The sequence below is a fragment of the Malaclemys terrapin genome, chromosome 15 (genome assembly GCF_027887155.1).
Source record: "Malaclemys terrapin pileata isolate rMalTer1 chromosome 15, rMalTer1.hap1, whole genome shotgun sequence".
In the NCBI taxonomy this organism is placed as follows: Eukaryota; Metazoa; Chordata; order Testudines; family Emydidae; genus Malaclemys; species Malaclemys terrapin.
This window is the reverse complement of record NC_071519.1, coordinates 25,217,741-25,238,157: the sequence shown is the minus strand read 5'-3', so window position 1 is coordinate 25,238,157 and position 20,417 is coordinate 25,217,741. Positions and strand designations below refer to the sequence as shown.

Here is a 20,417-nt window from a genome sequence, read left to right as displayed (position 1 = left end):
TGTTTCGGAGGAAGCATAGCGTGTCAGAGACAGGAGTCGGAATCACAGCCTTTTCACAAACAGCAAACAAACATGTTAGACACTACACCCAGAGGTCTAAGCCTTATGAACCCGCAGGAGGACGAAATAAAAATACACAGGCATTTCTTCGTTTGCCTTTTGATCACGCCAAAGACCTGCAGGGAGTAGAATGTGTCCCCAAGCCTGCAGCCTGGAGATATTCTAGTTGCACAGACTCCAGAGAGGCCCAGAAATTAACTAGAGGTTCACTGCTTTTAGAGCATAGTGCGAGAGCTCACTGCAAAAGACTTCCCTCAGTAGCCCAGCTGCAAACTGGACCCGGGACATTTCTCCCTGGGGAATACGACAATCAAGAGAGAGCCCTTTCAGGGCCAGAAATGATGCTTCTCTTCCTTTTCTACAGCACTGAGTTTATGGTGATACGTTGATTAGAGAAACAGAGAAAAGCGTCGGGGTGGTTATGCCATTCCTCCCCCCTCACAACAGCGTGCTCTGCCCACTCTAGAGCCAAAGGCAAAGACTACAACATGGAGGTCATCTCTTCTGGTCCCATGGAGTTCTTCTTCCCCCACATCCTGCTGCTGGACTCTGCCAGCCCCTCAGGGGGCTAGAACCCCAACCTGTTCCAATTGTTCCCTCCTCTTCAGTCCACTCATAATCTGGGTATACGCAAAGAGCAACCCTAACATAGCCCAGCAACAGCATTCTCGGTCATTTCCATAAGAGCATTACCAAAGTGCCTGTTCCAGGGTTCAAGATGAAGGAGGAATTATGGAATTTGGGGTTAGATTTGGAGTCGGTCGGTAAGGGTTCACTGTTGCGGTACCAGCTGTAGGTGGACTCTGGGTAGCCTTCGTTCTCGTGGCAGTGAAGGGTCGCTGTCTTGCCCACTGGCACAGCTTTAGGGACTCTGCACCTGGGCGTGACTGGCTTTACTGGGAGAAGAGACACAAAACATGTGAATTGCATGGCCCAGCACCCTGCTGCACTCCAGCTATTCCAGTTCCCCCTTGGATCACAGAGCAGCAATTCAGCTGGACCCCAGCCCAGCATAACCAGGGCTGCTTCCCCCTCCAGAGATGATGCCCACCACAGAAATCAGATTGTCTTGGGAAACCAACAAGGCGCACTGTGGGGCCCCGAGCTGAAGCAATACCTTGCACTGTAAGCTGGATGTTTATCTCATCTACTATGTTTGCATCGTCGGGCGCTGCCACTTCGCAACGGTAGGTGGCAGTATCCATGCGGGTGGTGTTTTTGATCACTAGCGATGTCCGGCTGAGAATTTCTGCACGAGTTACAAAGTCTCCTAGAGAAGGGAGTAGAGAAAAGGAACTCATGACAAACAGGAGAGACAGTATTTCCAGCTGTGTCCTCCATCAATGCATTTTAAAGGTTACAGCTCTATAGTTCTGAAGGAGGGGAAGAATCTGAATTGGAAAGTGTAATACCTGCTGCAAATCATAAAGCCAGAGAATGAATTTCCAATCCCAATCGCTCTCCAAAATCCCAGGGCTGGCAGTGCTGGGGGAGGCAGCCTGATCCACCTTAACAGTAACCCCCTCCAAGTGAGTGGGAAGTGGCACTGCAGTGACTACCCTGGAGAGCAGCTCTTATCTGGAATGATGGTAGATCTTCAAAGGTTCATATGGGACAGTCAGAGACTGCAGGCAAGGACCATGGGTCCTTGATTTCGGGGGCTGCACCGATTGCATCTTCGCTTCACCCAATAAATGGTCCCACATAAAGGATGCAAAGTTCCCCTTCTGGTCTCACTACAGCTTTTTGTGATGCCTCATTGCTGACCATTCAGTTGAGGTCTGCCAGCAGGGAAAGATGATTCAGGCCTCACTCCGTTCTGAACCTTGGCTGACCAACATAGGTTTCAGAAGTAACGAGTAGGAGAACCAGAATTCCTGCATTTCACAGACGCATTTGTTCCCTGCCTTTATTGTTTCTGTGGTTATAAAGGGGAGAGGGGCAAAAGGGCAACAAATCTTCATACCCTGCATTTTACTGTCAAAAAACACATAGGAGGTTTCACCGCCTTTGATTTTCTTCCACTCGATCCTGGGATTGGGTGTTGTGGTGGATTTAATGATGCAGGACAGCTCCACACCTAGCAGCAGAAATAAAACAAATACAGATTAACAGGGAGCAGCTGTGTTTTCACTCTGCTCCGAGCTGCCTCGCACACTGTTTTACTGGGAGATGTCGCCCATAAAGCCAAGGCCCCTGTCTTTCATCTGCCTAACAAACAGGAATGCCGCTGGGTTCCAGGAACCTTGGGGAAGATGGACCTCGGCCAGCGAAAAGAATAGCAATGCAGATAGCGACCTCTGAGAGAAAGGAACACATTCAGCATGACGGTGTCTGATTTATAGCAAACAATCCCTCAAAATGCAGGCACCCGGCATTGGCTTCGTTGCTAACAAGCATGCAAGATGGAGCGAGAGTCATTATTATCTCCCGGAGCAATGACTGAATTATAGCTGTCACGCCGGCATTTATGAGAGAATGCTTCAATCTCATCCCCCATCTCCCACATCAGTGAATTCAGTAGCTCAATCCCCTCTGCAAGAGTCATTTTCATCTCCATTTTACAGAAGAGGAACCTGACCTCAGAGAGGGGGGGAAATCCCCAGTGTTACACTGGACGTCTGCAGTAGGGCCAGAAAGAAGATTTACATCTCCCAAATCCCAGTCCTCTGCCTTAATCACAACATTACTCTCTCCTGCATGCTTACGTCCAGTGCTTCGGTCCTGCCGCTGTGCTCCTAGATGCCGTCCCAGCACTCTTTAGGGAACCAGAACAACCTCTTACGGCATTACCGGTACTGCGTTCTGGCACATCTCAAATGCAGCACTCACCTGCTGTTTAGGCCCCACTTCAGTTAAGCACTTAGGTCTGATCCACACCTAAAACTTCGGTCCACCTAGTTACGGTGCTCAGGGGTGTGAAAAAGTCACACCCCCGAGAGACGTAATTAAGCCAATCTAAGCCCCAGTGTAGATACCGCTAGATTTCCAGAAGAATTCTTCCAGCGACCTAGCTGCTGCCTGTCAAGAGGGTGGATTCACTACAGGGATGGAAAAACCTCTTCTGTGGCTGTAGCAAGTGTCAGCGCTACAGCACGGTCGCTGTAGGGCTTGTAGTGTAGACTTATCCTTAGGCACATGCTGAAGTGCCAATGAGTTCAATGAGACTTCAGTAAAACATTTTAAGTATGTGCTTAAGTGCCAATGGCACTTCAGCAGAGCCCTTAAGTTTAAGTACTTTGCTAAACAGGAAGAGATGTAAGAATACGTGTAAGCACTTTGCTGAAAGTCAGGGCCTTAATTCTGCCTTGCCCTATACAGCACATATCCTGAGACATGTGCCAAGTCTTCCCGATTCATGCAAATTCTACAGCTACAAGAAAGTGTCATGATCATATTACAGAGCTGACAAGCACTTACGCTGGAATTCCTGCACCACGGGCTTCGTGTTGCTGGACGTCAGCTCCACGGCCAAGATTCGATAGCCTATAAAAACAAACAAAAGGGAATAAGAACAGCCCAGCTCATCAATCCTACAATTACACGCTTACTCCCTGGTGAGAAATCCTCCAAGCCAGCTTCAATAAGGACCAGCTTCCCTACAACAAAAGCTCTCCCTGGCCTCAAATGCTGGGCCAGCCAGCCATTAGCCTCGTGTTTATTTAGAAATCCATCTCCGTGCAAATACCAAAGGTTAAAAGCAACAATAAAAGAGCATTGACAAACTGGCACAATACCCGCAAAACCATGCGCTCCTGGTTATAGGGTGGACAAACATTCACTCAAAAAATGGCCAAAAGTGGCTTGCCAAATAAGGACACTGACGTTCAAATTAATTTGACAGAGGAGATAAAGGGAAGGAAGGCTCAAGAATTTAATTCACTTTCTGAACTCTGGAATTTGTTAGCTCTGTCCATAGTCGATACACACATTATATACTTATTTGTATACTTTGGGGATCCCTCCGATTAAGAAGCGCTATAGAAATGTACTATGTGTGGTTAATAAGCCATAGAAAGCTGTTTCAAGAGAGAGCTGGACAAAAGGGGGAAGGGCAGATTTAGGGCTCAAACTGGGCACAGGTTAGGGGGTTGGAATTAAGCAGGTTCGGCGAATTCCTGGCCTGACTGAGGTCAATGACAAATTTCCTATTGGCTTCAATTTGGCCAGGATTTCACCCTTTGAGTGGAATGTTCAAAAGTACCCAGCATCAGCTTGATTCTGCTCCCATCATCAAACGCCAGCTTTTCCCCTGGCTTCTAGGGGAGCGGGGATACCCCAGTGCAGAGTGCTCTAGAAAATACCACCCACCAGATGCAGCAAGCCCTCCGTCTGCCATAGGCTGTTGTCGTTCTCAGTCGTCCCTGTTTCCGCCTTCTTGCTGCTGCCATTCCAGCCTCTTGAATGTTCCTAAGTTGGTGCTGCAAGCTTTACCTTTTTACAGGGTTTTCCTGCTTGAGACGCGGCCTTTTATGGCTTTCCAAGCATAACAGCACCTGTCATCCTGGCAGCGCTCAAAGGCTTGCACAAATCACGTACATGCGCCACCACTCAACGCTACATAGAGCTCTCCTGGGGCAGAGGGCGGCATCCAGCACCGCCCATCAGGAAAACTGGATCACCTGAGCAAACCTTCTCTCTCGCATGAAGAAACGTTTACAGCCGAGTATTCTAGTATCGGCAGGGCCCATCACCGCCTATTCAAACATACCCTCCCACAGAGCATATTCCACAGTCCTGTCTCTCAGTGATGGGGTAGGGCACACAAAACAATCTACAGCAACAGTGCACCAGGGCTCAGCATGGAGACTCATTAAAGACCTAATCCAAAGCCCGCTGAAGTCAATAGAAAGACCTCCCCCATGGATCAGGCCCAAAGTCAGGAAGATGAAAACTAAAGCATCAGTGACCCGATACACACAGAAATCAGGACCCTGCTTTATCCAGGATGAAGACAAGACAAACCAGGGAAGGGACTCCAAATGAGACATGGAGAGGAGGAAAATGGCCTACATCATTAAGACAAACCACTGGAAATTCCCACATGCTTGATATTTCGGGTGGAAACATTTCAAACCAACAACCAGTGATGAAAGGAAGTTAAAATTCCTACAGTTGGGTGGATCAGGAGGATACAATGAAGAAACTCTGCCCTTTGCTGCAGGACTGTTTTTTTTTTTTTAAAAACCACCTAAGAGATAAGACCAACTGAAAGTTGATGGGCCTGATGCTCCTACACCCTTTAGCCACTTTTGGAATTCTCCCCGCTAATTATCATCACTCGTTATTTGTTAAGTGTTGACAGTTTGCTCAATGCCATCTTGGGCATAGTTCCTGCCCCAAGCAGCTTTCTCAAAAAAGACCAAGATGCTCGGGGAGGCTGGTGACATTTAAAGACCGTGACTCCAGGAGAATCACTGCACAGATGAGGGTCACAAGACATTGCAAACTAGCAAAGGCCGCAGCCAAACTACTGTCCTATGAAGGCAAATTACTCTTGGCCTCTGCACTCCTCTCCATCTCAGCATTTGGAGAAACCTAACATCGACTCAAGAAGGTGACAGTTCTGTTCCTGTAAGGTGGTCAGTCAGGGTTAGAATGAATCACAGTGCAATATGGTGGGCACTCTGGGGCCTGGATTTGAGTCTGAAAATACTTCCCCTTTTGGGAGCACAGAAGAATGCCACCTTCCATGCCAGATCGCGGTAGGTGGAAAAAGATGCTCCAGTCTTGGTTTACGATCATCGGAAGGCAACGGAGTAGTTGTGCAAAGCACAGGTGCAGGCCAGCAGTGAGAGAGAGCGGAGTATATTTATACCAGTCCTGCGATTTCCAGGCTTAGCTCTGCTGAATGGTAATCAGCCACACACAAGCTGTAACATGTTCCTTTCCCTTTGCTCTTGCTTTGATCTTTCTTGTTCCATCTAAGATCCCACATGGCGAATCTGGTTTTGATCCTTCCTTTCCTCCCTGGTGAGCATAAGCAGATCTCAGTAATCTCAACAGAAGCCCAGAGCATTAAAGTAACCAGCCATAGAAGACAAGCAACAAGCTCAGGAAAATCCCTCTGAAGTCCCCTGACTCACTTTTAAACAGGCTCCCTGCTGACCGGGAGGCCATTTTGTTTCTGAATTGAGGTTTCCCACCCACAGGCGGCAAAGCACACATTCCCTCAGCTCCATCCCCCACTGCCCAGGAGCTTGGATGTACATGCCCTTTCCTCACGATCACCATCTTGCTGATGCTTCTGCTGCAGAAAAGGCGTTTGCCTTTCAAACCCCCCCCCCCCCCCCCCACTGACTAATGACTCATGTTCTCGCACAACTAATTAGCCAAAACACCCAAGGCCGAGAACACACTGATGAGGATGCAACTGGTGAAGATGCTTTTTCCACTCCTGAACCTACACAATGGGGCGATAACATTCTGAGAGACAGAATCCAAAGCTGTGAGAGGAAGAGTAATATTTGTCCCAGCTCCTGATCTCTTCTCCTGCGAAGAACACCCTCCTCCAGGGCTCTGTTGTGTACCAGGACTTCATTTGTCTTATCCTTGGAGACTTGGATTGATCTTACGTAGCAGAGAGGGTTTGGTGAACAAAGCCCTGAGCCTGATTTGCAGAAGGGGTGAGATGAAGTGAATGGGATCTGCGGGTGCTCATCACATCTGAGACAGGCCCCTGCTCCCTAAGGGAGTAATGCAAAAACAACAACCACAAGTAGCAGCATCTCCTGAGGCCAGGAATAGCAGGAGGGCTCTGGGGGAGAGCTAGGATGTGTTGGAAAGCTAGAGAAGACAGTTTGCAAAACAACTGTGTTCCAGTCTGTCCTAGTCTATCTCATCAGCTTTGCTCTCCTGACTGCACAGATGCACCCAAATGATTGCACCCCTCCTTGCTAACATTGCCTTCGTTACTTAGAGGAAAACATACTCGGCTGCAGAAAAAATGAACCTTTCCTCCAGGTCTGCTTTGTACTATGTGCCCTTTTTCACAAGAAGGAAGCTTTTCCAGAGCCACGACGTCGCTTCAAACAGATACTGTGACAGCTGCTATAGAAATACATCTAGTATCATACCTGTTACCGTACACTCCTGATTATCCTAATAGCATGGGGGACATAGATGTTATTCAGACAATCGAGAGGGCAGGAGCCATTCAGCACCAGGGTAGCCTCCCCCGCTGCCTTTGGCTTGTCCTCTTTCTCCTCCTCATCACAGTCCTGGCCTGGGGTCTCTGCTCTATTATTCAAACCTCTGCATTACCTGAATTCCTTCCTTGTGGCTCAGAGTGAGATACACAGGGGACAAGGAAGGGATTCAGGTAATGCAGAGGTTCAGATCGTAGGGTTTGGGACAAAATATACTGTGTATTGTTTCATAGGAAGGTGGATGTAATACCCCACTAACTTGTGGTGGTATGCTACTCAAAGTGAGCGGAGATCCTACAGCCATTACTTCATAACTCTGACCCCTTCTCAGTTCTTGGAAACATTACTCACCCTTTTCTACCCATTAAAAACAAGAGATTGATGTTGCCCCATCAGGCACAAAGCAGGCCAACAACTGGTTTAAAATATAGAAGCTGGGTGGTTGGAGCCCTCCGGAGCAGTTCCCAGATTATTATGTTTATTGATTGTGGGCACAGTGTAGCTGTGGCACCTTAAATCAACACGAGGGCAGATTTATTGTTCACAGTGCAGCAGACGAGGGCTGCAGCCAGGGAGCTCTAACCCACAGCGTGGAAGGGAAAGCCACGCAGGGAGCAACAAACTGAGCAGAGAGGCTGCAAAGCAACAGCAAATGAGCTTCTCGCTGCTTGTCAATACGACGGCCATGAGCATCAGTCTTCCTGGGACAGCAGAAGCCATTAAAAATCAAAGATCCTAGCTGTTCTCACCCTCTGCTGTTGAAGTAGAGGGGAACGCTGGGGTACGTCAGAGACCACTGCTGCTGGAAAATGCTGGCTATTTTAATGGCAACCATGGAATTTGCATTGTTTGGTGTATTACATGATCCTGAGTTACAACCCCCTCTTTAGAGGAGCCTATGTATACTCATCTGGGGAGAAATTCCCCCCAGTACAGTGACAGCACAAAGACTGTGTTTTCTTGAAATCTCACCTGAGCCTTCAAACCAAGATGTCAGTGGTGTAACAAGGCTTGTGCCGGAACTCTTCTCTGCATTCCCCACCCCTAAAGCCCTCTGCATTCCTCATGCTGACAACCTGCAATAATGCCAACAGGTGCAGCGCTGGCTGGGTACATAACGGACCAGGAGGACCCGGAGAGACCCAAGGTTGAAACCCAAATGCCACCAGAACTCTATGGAGGACAATGCAACAGCGTCTGCGGTGTATTTCTGCTCTTATTTTGGCTAAGGAGATCCAGCCCATATAAATACAGCCCTGCGCAAATACAAAATTTGTATCCACAACCAATCCGCGAGCTTTCATTTGAGATTTCACATGACATTTTTTGATGAACCAGAATGTACCCACCAGACGCAGGAGATACCTGGACTCCCTTCTCAGCTAACATTAAGAAGTTCTTGGGTCACAGGCATTGTAGGCTAACTACCCTCAGAATTAAACAACATGGCTGGTAAAGATTCCAGTCAAGTTGTTGCCTCAAACTGAGCTTTGATGGGAGGTGGCTGAGGGGGGAGGGGGGGGGGGGGGGAGTCACACGGAGTGATTGTTACCAACTTTATAGTTACCTGATACATTCATTTTTTTTAATAAAATACACTGTGATGGGATATGTACCCCATGCTCGCAACAAAGGGTTAATGAGGGCTTGAGAGCTAATTAACACACCTGGTTGCACCTGGAGGGGAGGGCCAGGCCTAATTAAAGACGAGTCCCAGCTGGGGAAGGAACTGGCTGGGTTCTATAAAGAGAGAAAGCCCAGAGCAGCAGGTGGGGGCAGGGACAGAGTTCTGTAGTCTCCCTCTGAGTAGCAGGGAGTAGAGGACCCTCAGGAGGGAGTTGACAGCTTTGGCCCTAATGGGAGAAAGTAGCAGGGGTGAAGGAGACTCTTGCAGTCGGCCTGAGAGAAGGCAACCCACAGGCTGACAGCCATGGGGGCAGACAGGAGATGAGGGTCCAGACTAGGGACACGACTCCGCGGCGATAGCCCCTGAGAGTCAGCGTCCAACAGCAGCAGAGACCTGGGGAAGCCCCAGCATGGATTAAAAGTTTAAGCCCAAGGAAGGGGGCAGAAGCTGCTTTTGTTGTGGTTTGTGTTTCACTTTGGAGTCTGGCTGAAAGACTGCAGGGAGAAGCCCTGAGTCCACTGTTCTGACAGAAGAGGGGGACGGGGGGAGGAATCCTGGAGGGGTGAAAGATGGCAGATTGATGACCAGTGTTGCATGCAACACAGTCCGTTTGGTACACGGACACCCTGGAAGGGGACAAACTTTAGAGACACCTGGTTGGTGGGCTGAGTCATGAGAAGAGAGACCATCAAAGGCCAACACAGCTGTCAGGAGGGGCATTAGTCAAGGAAAGAGCTGCTACACCATGCCCAACCGTGAGGGGATGCACCAGCAGTGAGTTAACTCTTTCTTATACATATGCCCCTGCCCCCCAAAAAGCAAGAGGGAGGCCCATTGTCCATTATACTGGGCTCTCTCCATCATCACAAAGTCTTTGGTTGTTGTGCAATTCAGAATGCATCTAAGGCACGTGAGAATCCTATTACAAACCACACACTTCATCATTACTCTCCCGGCTGTTACTTCATGTAGCAAGACTGCTGCTGCGTGTGAGTGAATGATACACTTTTAGGAACTAGATGCATGGCAGCTGAAGTGTGTGTGTGTGTGTACATGTTTGACTGCCAGTTTTGAGACACACCCTACAGCATCCGTTGTTAAAAAGGTGGCACAGTAGAGAAAGCAAACACTTATGTCAACCTACTGCAAAGAGTGCCAGCTAGGACAGCCCAGCTGAACCCCGTGCTGATCCCTGTCACGCCAAAAACATGCTAACTGTGTGCTTGCAAGAAATGTAACAGTTCCCATTTTTGTTGGTCAACTTGTCTGGTGGGGGAGAGCTAGCAGAGTGGGAAAAGCAGCAATGACTAGTGGACAGGGAAAAGGAACAAGACTTTGGAGAGCTGCTTTCTGTTCCATAAAATCATGAATGGTGTGGAGAAAGTGAATAAGGAAAAGTTATTTACTTGTTCCCATAATATAAGAACTAGGGGCCACCAAATAAAATTAATGGGCTGCAGATTTAAAACAAATAAAAGGAAGTTCTTCTTCACACAGCGCACAGTCAACCTGTGGAACTCCTTGCCTGAGGAGGTTGTGAAGGCTAGGACTATAACAGGGTTTAAAAGAACTAGATAAATTCATGGAGGTTAAGTCCATTAATAGCTATTAGCCAGGATGGGTAAGGAATGGTGTCCCTAGCCTCTGTTTGTCAGAGGGTGGAGATGGATGGCAGGCGAGAGATCACTTGATGATTGCCTGTTAGGTGCCGCAGAGGGAGTGAACCTGGCATTGGCCACTGTCAGCAGACAGGATACTGGGCGGGTTGGACCTTTGGTCTGACCCAGTATGGCCGTCCTTATGTTCCTAGCTGATCTTGCGTGAATCATTTAGGGCCTAATTTTCAAAGGAATTTGACATTCTGCACCTCTAACAATCAGGCCCTTACCTTCTCTATGCTTCAGTTTTTCCATCGGAAACACAGGGATAATGATACTCAGTCACCTTGGTAAAAAGCTTTGGGATCCATAGATAGGAAGTGCTAAATAAGTGCAAAGTAATCAAAAGGCAGGGACATAATTAGATGGCTCCAAAGATCTTTGATACTTTTGCCTTTCCCAGAAGTTCTAAGGAACTCAGGCATGGACAGAGCTGGGTTTATTAAAGGAAGTCAAAGCATCCCACTGAAATTTTATCCTTGCGCTACAGCCGGAATAGCCATTAGCCATTTCTCCCACATGGTGTTGGTTGTGCAGTTCTCAAGAGCCCTGCTTTTCACAACCGGATTGTGGCTTTCGGTTACACCTGCATCATCATCAATGCACTAGGAACGTGGGGTGTTCTGTCTCCCTCTCCCGGCTGGTCCACACCAGAGGTTTGGAAGCAGTAGCAGGCTCACAACTAATAGCCTTAGGTTGGAATTCTGAATGAGCTCAAGGGAGTTAGGTGCTAGCTCCCATTCAGAGTTAGAGAGAGACAGGGGCCAGATTTACAAAGGTGCAGACTTGTGCCTATTGGGTTTACAATTGACTTAGGCACCTCGCGCCTAATTTATTCAATTGGATTTTGGTGCCTAAGTCACTTAGGCACCTAGTGGGATTTTTAAAACCTATCAGCATCTTTAGGTGCTTACAGGCCTTCATCAATTAGGCCTTTGGTGCCTAACTCCTGTAGGCTCATCTGAAAATCCCATCCTCAATCCATTAGCTCCTTGGTGCTTTTAGCATTGAAGGTCTAAGGTTCAAATCCTGCTGCTGGCCCAAGTGGGGTCAGTGATACATTCACTGTGGCATCCATGTGGCAGGCACACAGCTGCTCTGAGGGTTAGCTGGCAAAGGAGGCTGTCAAAGGGCCCAGCAGAGCCACATGTGTATCGCCAGGTCCAGAGCTCTGTTGGCTCTTGGCCGAGGACACAGTCCAGGCTGGCTCTGGGGCAGGCTGGGGAACAATGAAGACGTGTAGCCAAAGATTAACAAACAAAAGCCTCTCAGCGTTTATGTCCAAATTAAGCAACAGTCTGGACCCGGGGCCTGGTCTGTGTGGGAGCCGATAACAGTTATAAAAGGCTCTCCTCCCACGGGCAGCCAAGTGGCACTGGAAAACACTCCAACCAGCCATAACTCCTCTGTGCTGTCATAGATGCCTACGCTGGGAGGCTTTTATTTTTACCAGCTACATAAAACACCGCCACTTATTTTAGATGCACATTTGTGCTGCTTGTTTAAAAAGGAAGCCAAGTCCCCAACAGACTCCTACGAACAAAAGAGACATGTTGGCACAGGCAAGAAACATGAAGAGTAATTAACAAGAGGGATGGCAAATGGAATAGTGCAGAGAGGTCTAACGGGCTTTCCCCACATGCTGTGATGCTTTTTTCCCCTTCTCCCTACCCTTCTGCTGCCTTTCCTCTCATTCTCCATGTGATTTGTGCTATTCTACAAGCATTGTCTCTTTAATGGCTTATGATTCGTGCTTTCCTTCTGTATCCAGTGATGATCAGATGTCATCAGTTTATTATTACTGAACATTTGTATTACAGTAGCGCATAGACACAGGGCCTATTGTGTGACGCTGTACAAACATAAGGTAAGTGGTGGTACCCATCCCAAAGAGTTTACACTCTAGAATTGTCACAGGATTGCCTACTAACAGCAAGGAAAGACAGCCTGGTCCAAGAGGGCTCTACCCCGAGCTCTGCTGCAGGGCTTGGGGCAAGTCATTTCACCTCTTTGTGCCTCCACTTACCCATCTGTAAAATGGTGAGGATACTGGCCCACTTTTGGGATCCTTAAATGACAAGCTCTCTCTCTCTCTCTCTTATATATATATATATATATATATATATATATATATATATATATATATAAATAAAACCCGCAAATGATCAAAGCAAGGAGCCAGCACTCCTGTGACTGTGTTCTACTCCAATTACCTGCATTTCATTATCTCGGAAATAGTACAAGTTTCAATACATTACCTGGAGTTTCCTGTAGCATGAGAATCGTCTGCTGCAGTCTGACTGCCTTAAAGAGCAGAACAAATGCATTCACCAGTCAATTTCTGGCAAGCTACTTTATTTATTTAAATTCAGACCACTTGATAAGCTAGCCAGAAATCCACTTGGCCAGCACAAACTATTTGGGATACATATAAAGCAATGAAGCTTACCACAGCAGAGGTCACCAAAAGCACCTCTGTTCCATGGGCACAGAACCTCCTTACTGTGACAAGTCCATAACATCCTCTGACTTCCTGGATGCCTCTAATCTATACGCCACAGCCAGGCAGAATTTCACGCACACAGCAGGGAGAGAACGCAGATCCGCCTCCTTCAGAAGTGCAGGCCCCTGCTGCTGATCTAGCTGTTTGGGGCCTATGACACCAAGGGGCACAGCAATGACTCCATCTAGTAGAGAGCAGTGGTGCACACGTACACTAGCCACGTCACGGCATTATTCTAAGAGGCGTTCTGGAGACAACAATCAGGGCAGCCTGTCTCCGAAAGAAAGGAAGTGTTTGGGAGCAGGGGTTAAGTTAATACCCTCAACCCCCAGTCACAAATACGTTTCCCTGTAGGTCCCATATACTTGTCTGTTTCAGTGCTTAATAGCCTCAGGGTGTCTCCCCTGCCTGTCTTTTTCTGGTATTAGGAAGTGGTCTCCCTTACGCCCTAAGTCAGGCTGGTGTTTGGTCTTTTCCAAATGCAGCATGACTGAAAACTGTCTGTGTTCTCAGCTCTGCACAGTAGGGCCTGAGAGAGCTTTATGAGACCAGGAACAGACCGACATCAAAGAAGGGGAAATTCCTTGATTTTTTTTTTTTTTTTTTTTTTATTAAGAGCAGCCCCACACGCACCAGCACTCCAGCCAACACAATGCAAACATCCCTGTGTTAATGGAACATTCGATTGATAGGTTGTTCAGAGCAGGGACCCACTTCATCTTTATTACATGTACAGCAACAGGCTTGTTCTCAGAGCTAAACGAATAAGGACCTTGATCATGCAACCAACTCCATGCAGTGGCCCCCGTGGCCCCATGTGGAGCTCATTGCAGGATCGGGGCCTACGTTTGCAATTAAAAAAAAAAGAAAAACCCAAACACATCAATGAATGCAAGAGTTCCGGTTCTCATTCATCAATAATGCAACAAGTGCTCGTTGCTAAGCAGGCCCCAGAAATGAATGTTAATATATAAAGTATGTGAAACTGAACGGTGCTACAAACACCTTAAACCTGTAAGTTTCCTGGCTTAAATCTGCACCTTGAAGACCTTTCGTGTATTTTGTGCAGAGAAAGCCCATTAACAAACAACCCACGCACCCAGCCTGCTCTGTCGAGGAGATTTACTGTTCTACCTCAAACAGAGATCAAAGCTGTTCGTATACAGGCAGCCTACACGCCCGCACAACAGAGAAACAGCCCACTGGAAAGGTGTAGTGGGTCACATACCCATCTACCGCAGGCTCCTGTCTGAGCACCTCGTCAGTTTTTAACATGTTTATACACACAACAGAGCACTGCTGTTATCCCCATTTTACAGATGGGGATTTGAGACACACAGACTTGCCCAAGGTCGCACCGGGAGTCTGTGGGAGAGCAGGGAATTGAACGTGGACCTTCTGAGTCCCACCACAGGCAGGACAAGCACCGCAGAGGGGTCAGGCCTTTCCTCAATGGATTGCAAGCTCTGCGGGGTAGGCGCTGTCTTCTCGTTGTGCGTGCGCACAGCCCTCGGCACCATAGGGCTCGGAGTGGGACAGCTAGGTGCTTCTGCAGTACCTATGATAAACCACCCCCATCTCCAAGGGAAGACTGAGTGAGTCAGTTGCCCAAGGAAGTGAGGGAGGACATTTGCCTGGGGAGAACGTTCAAGCCGTACAGGAGGCACCCTAGGACCAGCATCCAGGGAACTTTTAGGTTCCAAAATTCCTATTCCCTTCCTGCAAAGGGCACGTCGCCCGGGAGGTGTTTACTTCCCACACGACTGGCGGGGAGGAGGGAGCACAGAATACTTTGAATAGTGGATATGTCTCATGGGTGACTGCCTGGATGAGTTAGGGGGTCTCTCTCATCATTAACCTCGAGGCTCAACCGACCCCGCTCTGCAACAGTTCTAGGTTCGCAACATCACAGCAGCTCCTGGGAAATCAGACACGGGGCCTGTTGCACCACTGCATGATTCAGAAGAGAGGCAGACAGATGAGCAAGCTTCCATTTATGTGCACACTGAATCTTTGGCAATGACCAAAAAGGAAACGAAAACAGGTCACTTGTCTGGGAATTTGATAAGACAGTCCTATTCTAGTGACCACTGTTCTTAATGCTCTAATTAGCAAAAAGACACAGAGCTATCCGATCTTAGAAATGCTCCGGCTCCCAACCAATACTGCTTGAGCTTTTCAAAGCTATCTAAAGGATTTCAACAGCTATCTTCCGTTATTAAAATTAGTAGCAGGAGGTGTCCAAGTCCCCTAGACCACTCTGCGACTCTCAAGCACCGTGGTCTTCTACAGTAACTTTCCCTAGACAGTCACAGCACTTTGCAATCATTAGTTAAGCCTCAAACACACATGAGGCAGTGTGTAGGTACTACACCCATTTTACCAATGAGGAAACCGAGGCACAGAGAGCTACAGGGACTCAATGAAGGTGAGACAGCAATTCAGTGGCAGCGCCGGAAATCTACGTTTGAGAGTCCTGTGCTCTAATTACTTGGCAAGCTGCCTCGAGCAGCACGGACGGAGGCCAGGAAGAGGAAGGGCGAAAGGGGACAGACATGGGAATATTGAAAAGTGAGGATTTGAAGCTAGTGCCTCAGAATGAGGAGTCAATACGTTTCTGCTTCCGCTGGCGTTCCACTATCCAGCCCTGGGGAAGCTGCCATCATCATATTGGGCACTGTCTGTAACTTGCATAAATCGAGCGGCTGCCCTTCTCCTCCCAACAGCGATGGAGCAGACAGATGGCAGTGATAAGAGGCCGGCAGGACGCGCTGATATCATCCCTGACAATGGCCTTTCCCCAGTCAAAGCCCTTCCTCCCAGACTGCCCTGTTGCATTCTCTCTTTGGACATGGCAAGCTGCCGCACGCATAGCAGAGAAAGCTGCAGATGAGAGCCAGGGGACAGCCCCGCAGTTCAGTGACACCTGGCAGGGATTCAGGGAGGGGAAGGGAACAATGAACCTTATTTTCGTTTTTATTGGTGAGAGTTTTGCTTTGAGTTTGGGGAGAACCCAACACGCCAGAGCAAACTAAGTCCCCACCACCCCGTCGCCCAATATGGGTCAAGTTTCAGGTTAGGATCAGATCCTAAATCAAGGCAAAGATATTGTCCAAGGAGAGCCATGCCGCTCTGGGCCACACTTTGCACCCCCAGCAGCATCCTGCGAGTTAGGCGTTTATCTGTACAAGGTGTGGCGAAAAAACACTCAAACCCCCAAACTCGATCTTGCAAGGTGCTCATCTCCCACCGGAGTCAAGATGCTCAGTGTCTCCCTGAATCAGGCCCTGGACGAGGAAGAATATCACCAGCTGCCTGTAGTTCCAAGAATAGAAAGAAGCGGATACGCTCCCAGCGCTGGCCTTTGCAGTATTCAGGGATGTCGGGCTGAGTGCCAAGCTGCAATACAGCGACTCTGGGACCTTTAACCTATAATCCCCTACTCCTTTCTCTGACTCTAATCTCTTGAGTGCTTAGCTCTTCTCCATCATGTAGCTTGACCAACACAAAGTAAGCAGCACTTCAGAATGGGCCTATGAGTGAGTCAGTACATCATCTTCCTGTGGGAAAAATAGGAGTTGGGAAAAGACCAACAATCAGCAAAGCCAACAGCCCAAAGGGGGTGGGGAGAGAGGGCTGAAAACGGCTTCCCTTTTAGGACTGCCTCTCCAGACTTCACAGGATCATTTCTTTATCTTTCTGTGTACTTTTAGCTGCAGGTATCAGAGGCAACTGTCCAGCTACTAAGTGCACAAGAACATTTACAAATGAACTTTGCAAGTGACAGATTGCAGGTACCGAGGGAGTGTTAACATCCGCCTACAAGCTCACCGCTAAGAGCCTGCCAAGTGTTACTGGGATCGTTTCACACTGGCGAGCTCCGGCCGCCTTCCCTACTGCAGCTTCGAGGTCGTGCCGTGTGTCTGCCAGAGCAAAGGGGACAGATCCAAGAGAAGGGTAGGAAGCTGCATGGAAACATGCAAGTTAGCAGAAATTCTCCTGGAGGGAGTCATAATTCACCATAACAATCTGACCCCATTTACCAGACTAACACCAGCCCTGGCGCAAGCTTCAGACCTTCAGGAGCTACCTCCCTCTACACCAGGGCTGAATTTCGCCTCTTGACTCAGGAACAGAATCAGGAACGAGGGAGGTAGAAGGAGCTTGTGAGTAAGGCACGAAGGATGCGAAGAACAACACTGGGGCGAGGCTGGTTTAATCATCCTCGGGGAAGGAAAGTATTTTGAACTTCCCTGCATTTATACCTCAGACAGTGTCTAGCCCTATGGGCTTCCGACCTGTGCCTAGAGCCCCATAGCACTCTGGTAAGACTAATAATAATTCTGGCTCTTCCCAGCCTGGATTTCTGCACACTGTCATCAAACATAATATATACACCGACTGTGACTCTTGGCATGAAAAAGTTACAAGATTCTATGCCACGGAGGAGTCAAACTTGCCACTTGGCTGGAAACTAACTTCTCCTAAGTGCCTGGTTTTATTTTGTTTTTTAAATTTCTCTTATTGCTATTTTTAGCCAAGTATTTTCTTAGCCAAATGCCGTGTGTCCTGGTCAGAGGCACTTTTCCCATGGAGACTCCAGCTGCAGCAGCAGGAGGCTTGCTGTGTGTGTGGAGGAATTTTATCGGACGTGCAGCTCTTGTGTATCTCGATTGCCCTGCCAGGTTCATGGGTCTAAATATTAAGACACCAGCACGTCTCTGCAGGGAGGGTATTTGGGATCATCCACGCCAGCACTCAGCAGTTACACCTAGGCCCTCTAGTTTAAATGGTGTTGACAGGCCCCCGAAAGCCAAGGGAGAAAATAAAACCAAAACAAGCAAGTCTGCAATTTCAAGACTAAGCGGGCAGGGGGGAGTGGGGAGGAGGGGACTCAATAACCATCTACAAGCGTTTAAAGGGTGTGAACGCCAAAGGAGGGGAGAAGGTGATGAAAGGGACCATGTAGGTTGAACAATGGAATCAGCTTCTAACATGAGCCACCAGACTCTGAATAGCTTCCCTGGGGAAGCACTGCAGACCAAGTCGCATTGCTTGGGGCGTTTAAAACTAGACTGGATAAAGTACTAGGAAAATACACTGAAAGGAACAATCCTGCACTGGATGGTGGAAGTGGACTACGTGACCTTATAGGGTTGCTACATCCTTCCCTTTTGTGCCTCTCATCCCTTAGCCAAAACACTGCCCATGTTCAACGATGGCAGCTCCTAACTCCCTCCCCTTCGCTCTCCAGCTTCGCAACACAGAGCAAGCCATCTATCTGATCAGGCCTTTGCCTGACTATGGGCAATTAGTAATGCATTGGTGGATTCCTGGCGCAGTACAGGGAGAGGCGCTGTTTGTAATATCTAGTCGCGTACAGCTTGATTTAACCCCTGGTTGCATTTAATCCAAGTCAGGCACTTGGGTGCTCCAGAGACAGGCTTGTAAATTCAAGGGTTAGGTCAGTCGGCACACAAACAAGATACCCCTGAATTGTTCATGTTAACGCAGTAAAAATCTCACGAGACATGAGGCTGGGGTGCTCTCTGCGTCCACTCGATGGAGCCTTTGGGGCTACACTCCACGTGCTTTGACAGGAACATTCGCTGTTCGATATGAGAGTGGCGCTGTAGTCAGGAGAGTATCAGTGTACAAGTGGCCCCGCCATACTCTGTGTGTCTCTTCCCTGAGTGGCTTGCAGTCTGTCGGTAAAGCAAGCAGATTCGAAACATGTTTCTACTACTGCTAGCACTACAAGAGCCCACAGAGCCAGGGAGAGTGAGCTGTAGTCTCATCTGTTTCGTGCATCCTCACCAAGGTGCCTGCTCCCCATCCTGACGGCAGTTGTCTCTGATGGTTTTCCACTGAAACCTTGCAGGTCGAGAGGGCCTGCGCCTCTCTTCCCCACCCCTATGACATGCAGCGCAACTCCACAGGGACTTCCTGTACCTCACTGGGCAGGGAGACCAGCCACTGCACGGCTGCATCACCCTAGAGCATTTAGCAGAACCACTCAGGCTGTGACCTGGGGGGCAGAGCTTGTCCCGTAGTGAACAGTAACAGAGCAGAGCCCAGAGCATGGCACGTGCTGCAATTCCAACTTATAGCAAAACTCCACTTAAAGCAAAGCTGTTCCATCCCGCAGGCAGGACCCAGAGAGGCACTGTTACACTGGCAAGCAGCTTCAGGAACCCCAGGGCGCAGAGAGAGCTTCCTGGGACAGTCCTCACTCACTGTGAGTGAGTGCCCTTCTTTCTAAAAATAACTCAACCCCTCGTCTCAGAGCCGCCCGTCCCACATGGCAGGGCTTCTGCCACCGAGACGGCAGAGAGAACCGTGTCTGGACTCAGTCTACCTCGGGCAGAATCCCACATCCACATTAAAGCGTCGCTTCAACCAACACTGCAGACTAGCCGAGGAATAATTCATGACCCCATCTGTCCCCACTGGTCAGTGGCAGTCGGGCCCACCCTGCCTCGCTTCCGAGCTCTCCTCAGATCAGAGCTCCCTTGAGAAGAGGAGGGGATTTGAGACAAGAAATCTCATTACAGGGACAGCAAGTGAAACAACCCGGCTTCAAAATACATGGCACGGTGTGCTGAGTTCACCGCCCGCGAAGCATCCACAAGTGCCGAGATACAGCCAAGGCACCAGATTTTCAATTGCAGGATGTTCGTGTCCAGGGTGCAATAGAGAGTTTCTGAAATGCAACCGAATAGGGTAGCCCCCACTCTGCAAAAATTAGTTCCAGCAATGAGATTTGGTCCTTCTCTCATCAGAGATGTAAATTTCTTACTGAAAAGTCCCTGCCCCAAAACTTGGCTACACGGATAGTGTTGCCAGCTCCAGCCAGCTCAGTTCACAAGGTGTGAGATGACTGTTCTACCTGCCAGCTCCGCACGCGCCACCTGGGGTCTGAACATCAAGCTGGGTCCTTTCTACTTCAGGCAGCGACAGCAAGAAGACCGATTCTGCAATCTGAACGCAGCTGACATTGTCAGCAACGTGCAAGGCAGAGGAGAATTCCACTTGCAATCCCATAGCTTGTTTAGCCTGACCCAAAGCCTGTTGACTTCAGTGAGGTTCTGGATCAGACCCTGGGTACGTAAGTCAGCAATTATAAACATGCTGAACTACTTTTCCTTTTCAAAGCAACATACGCAATACCATGGTTAAAAGGTAATATTCTCCCATGATTGATGGGAAACTGAGGCAACAACGAGCTAAAGGGACTTGCCCAAGATCACCAAGCAAGTCAGTGGCTGAGCAGGAGGGCAGGTCTCAGAAGTTCCTAGCTCCCAGCTGCAACACAACATTAAGCCACATAGGAACAGGGAGAGCAGAAATGTAGACTAAAAAGAAGCCATTTTTCCGTCTTGCTGGTACAACTCAAGTGGAGTCAGTGGCACTCATGCACC

At 48.6% G+C, this 20,417-nt stretch overlaps 1 protein-coding gene across 1 annotated transcript in view; it reads right to left on the bottom strand.

Annotated features, from left to right (window-relative positions):
• Positions 1-20,417, bottom strand: part of JAM3 (junctional adhesion molecule 3) — a 40,614-nt gene that overhangs the window by 6,253 nt on the left and 13,944 nt on the right. The window contains exons 2-5 of the mRNA XM_054005652.1: positions 3,481-3,546; positions 2,027-2,140; positions 1,178-1,330; positions 754-956 (exon numbers count right to left, since the gene is read on the bottom strand). Of these exons, the coding sequence (XP_053861627.1) occupies positions 754-956; positions 1,178-1,330; positions 2,027-2,140; positions 3,481-3,546 (536 nt within the window). The remainder of the gene's footprint in view (positions 1-753; positions 957-1,177; positions 1,331-2,026; positions 2,141-3,480; positions 3,547-20,417) is intronic.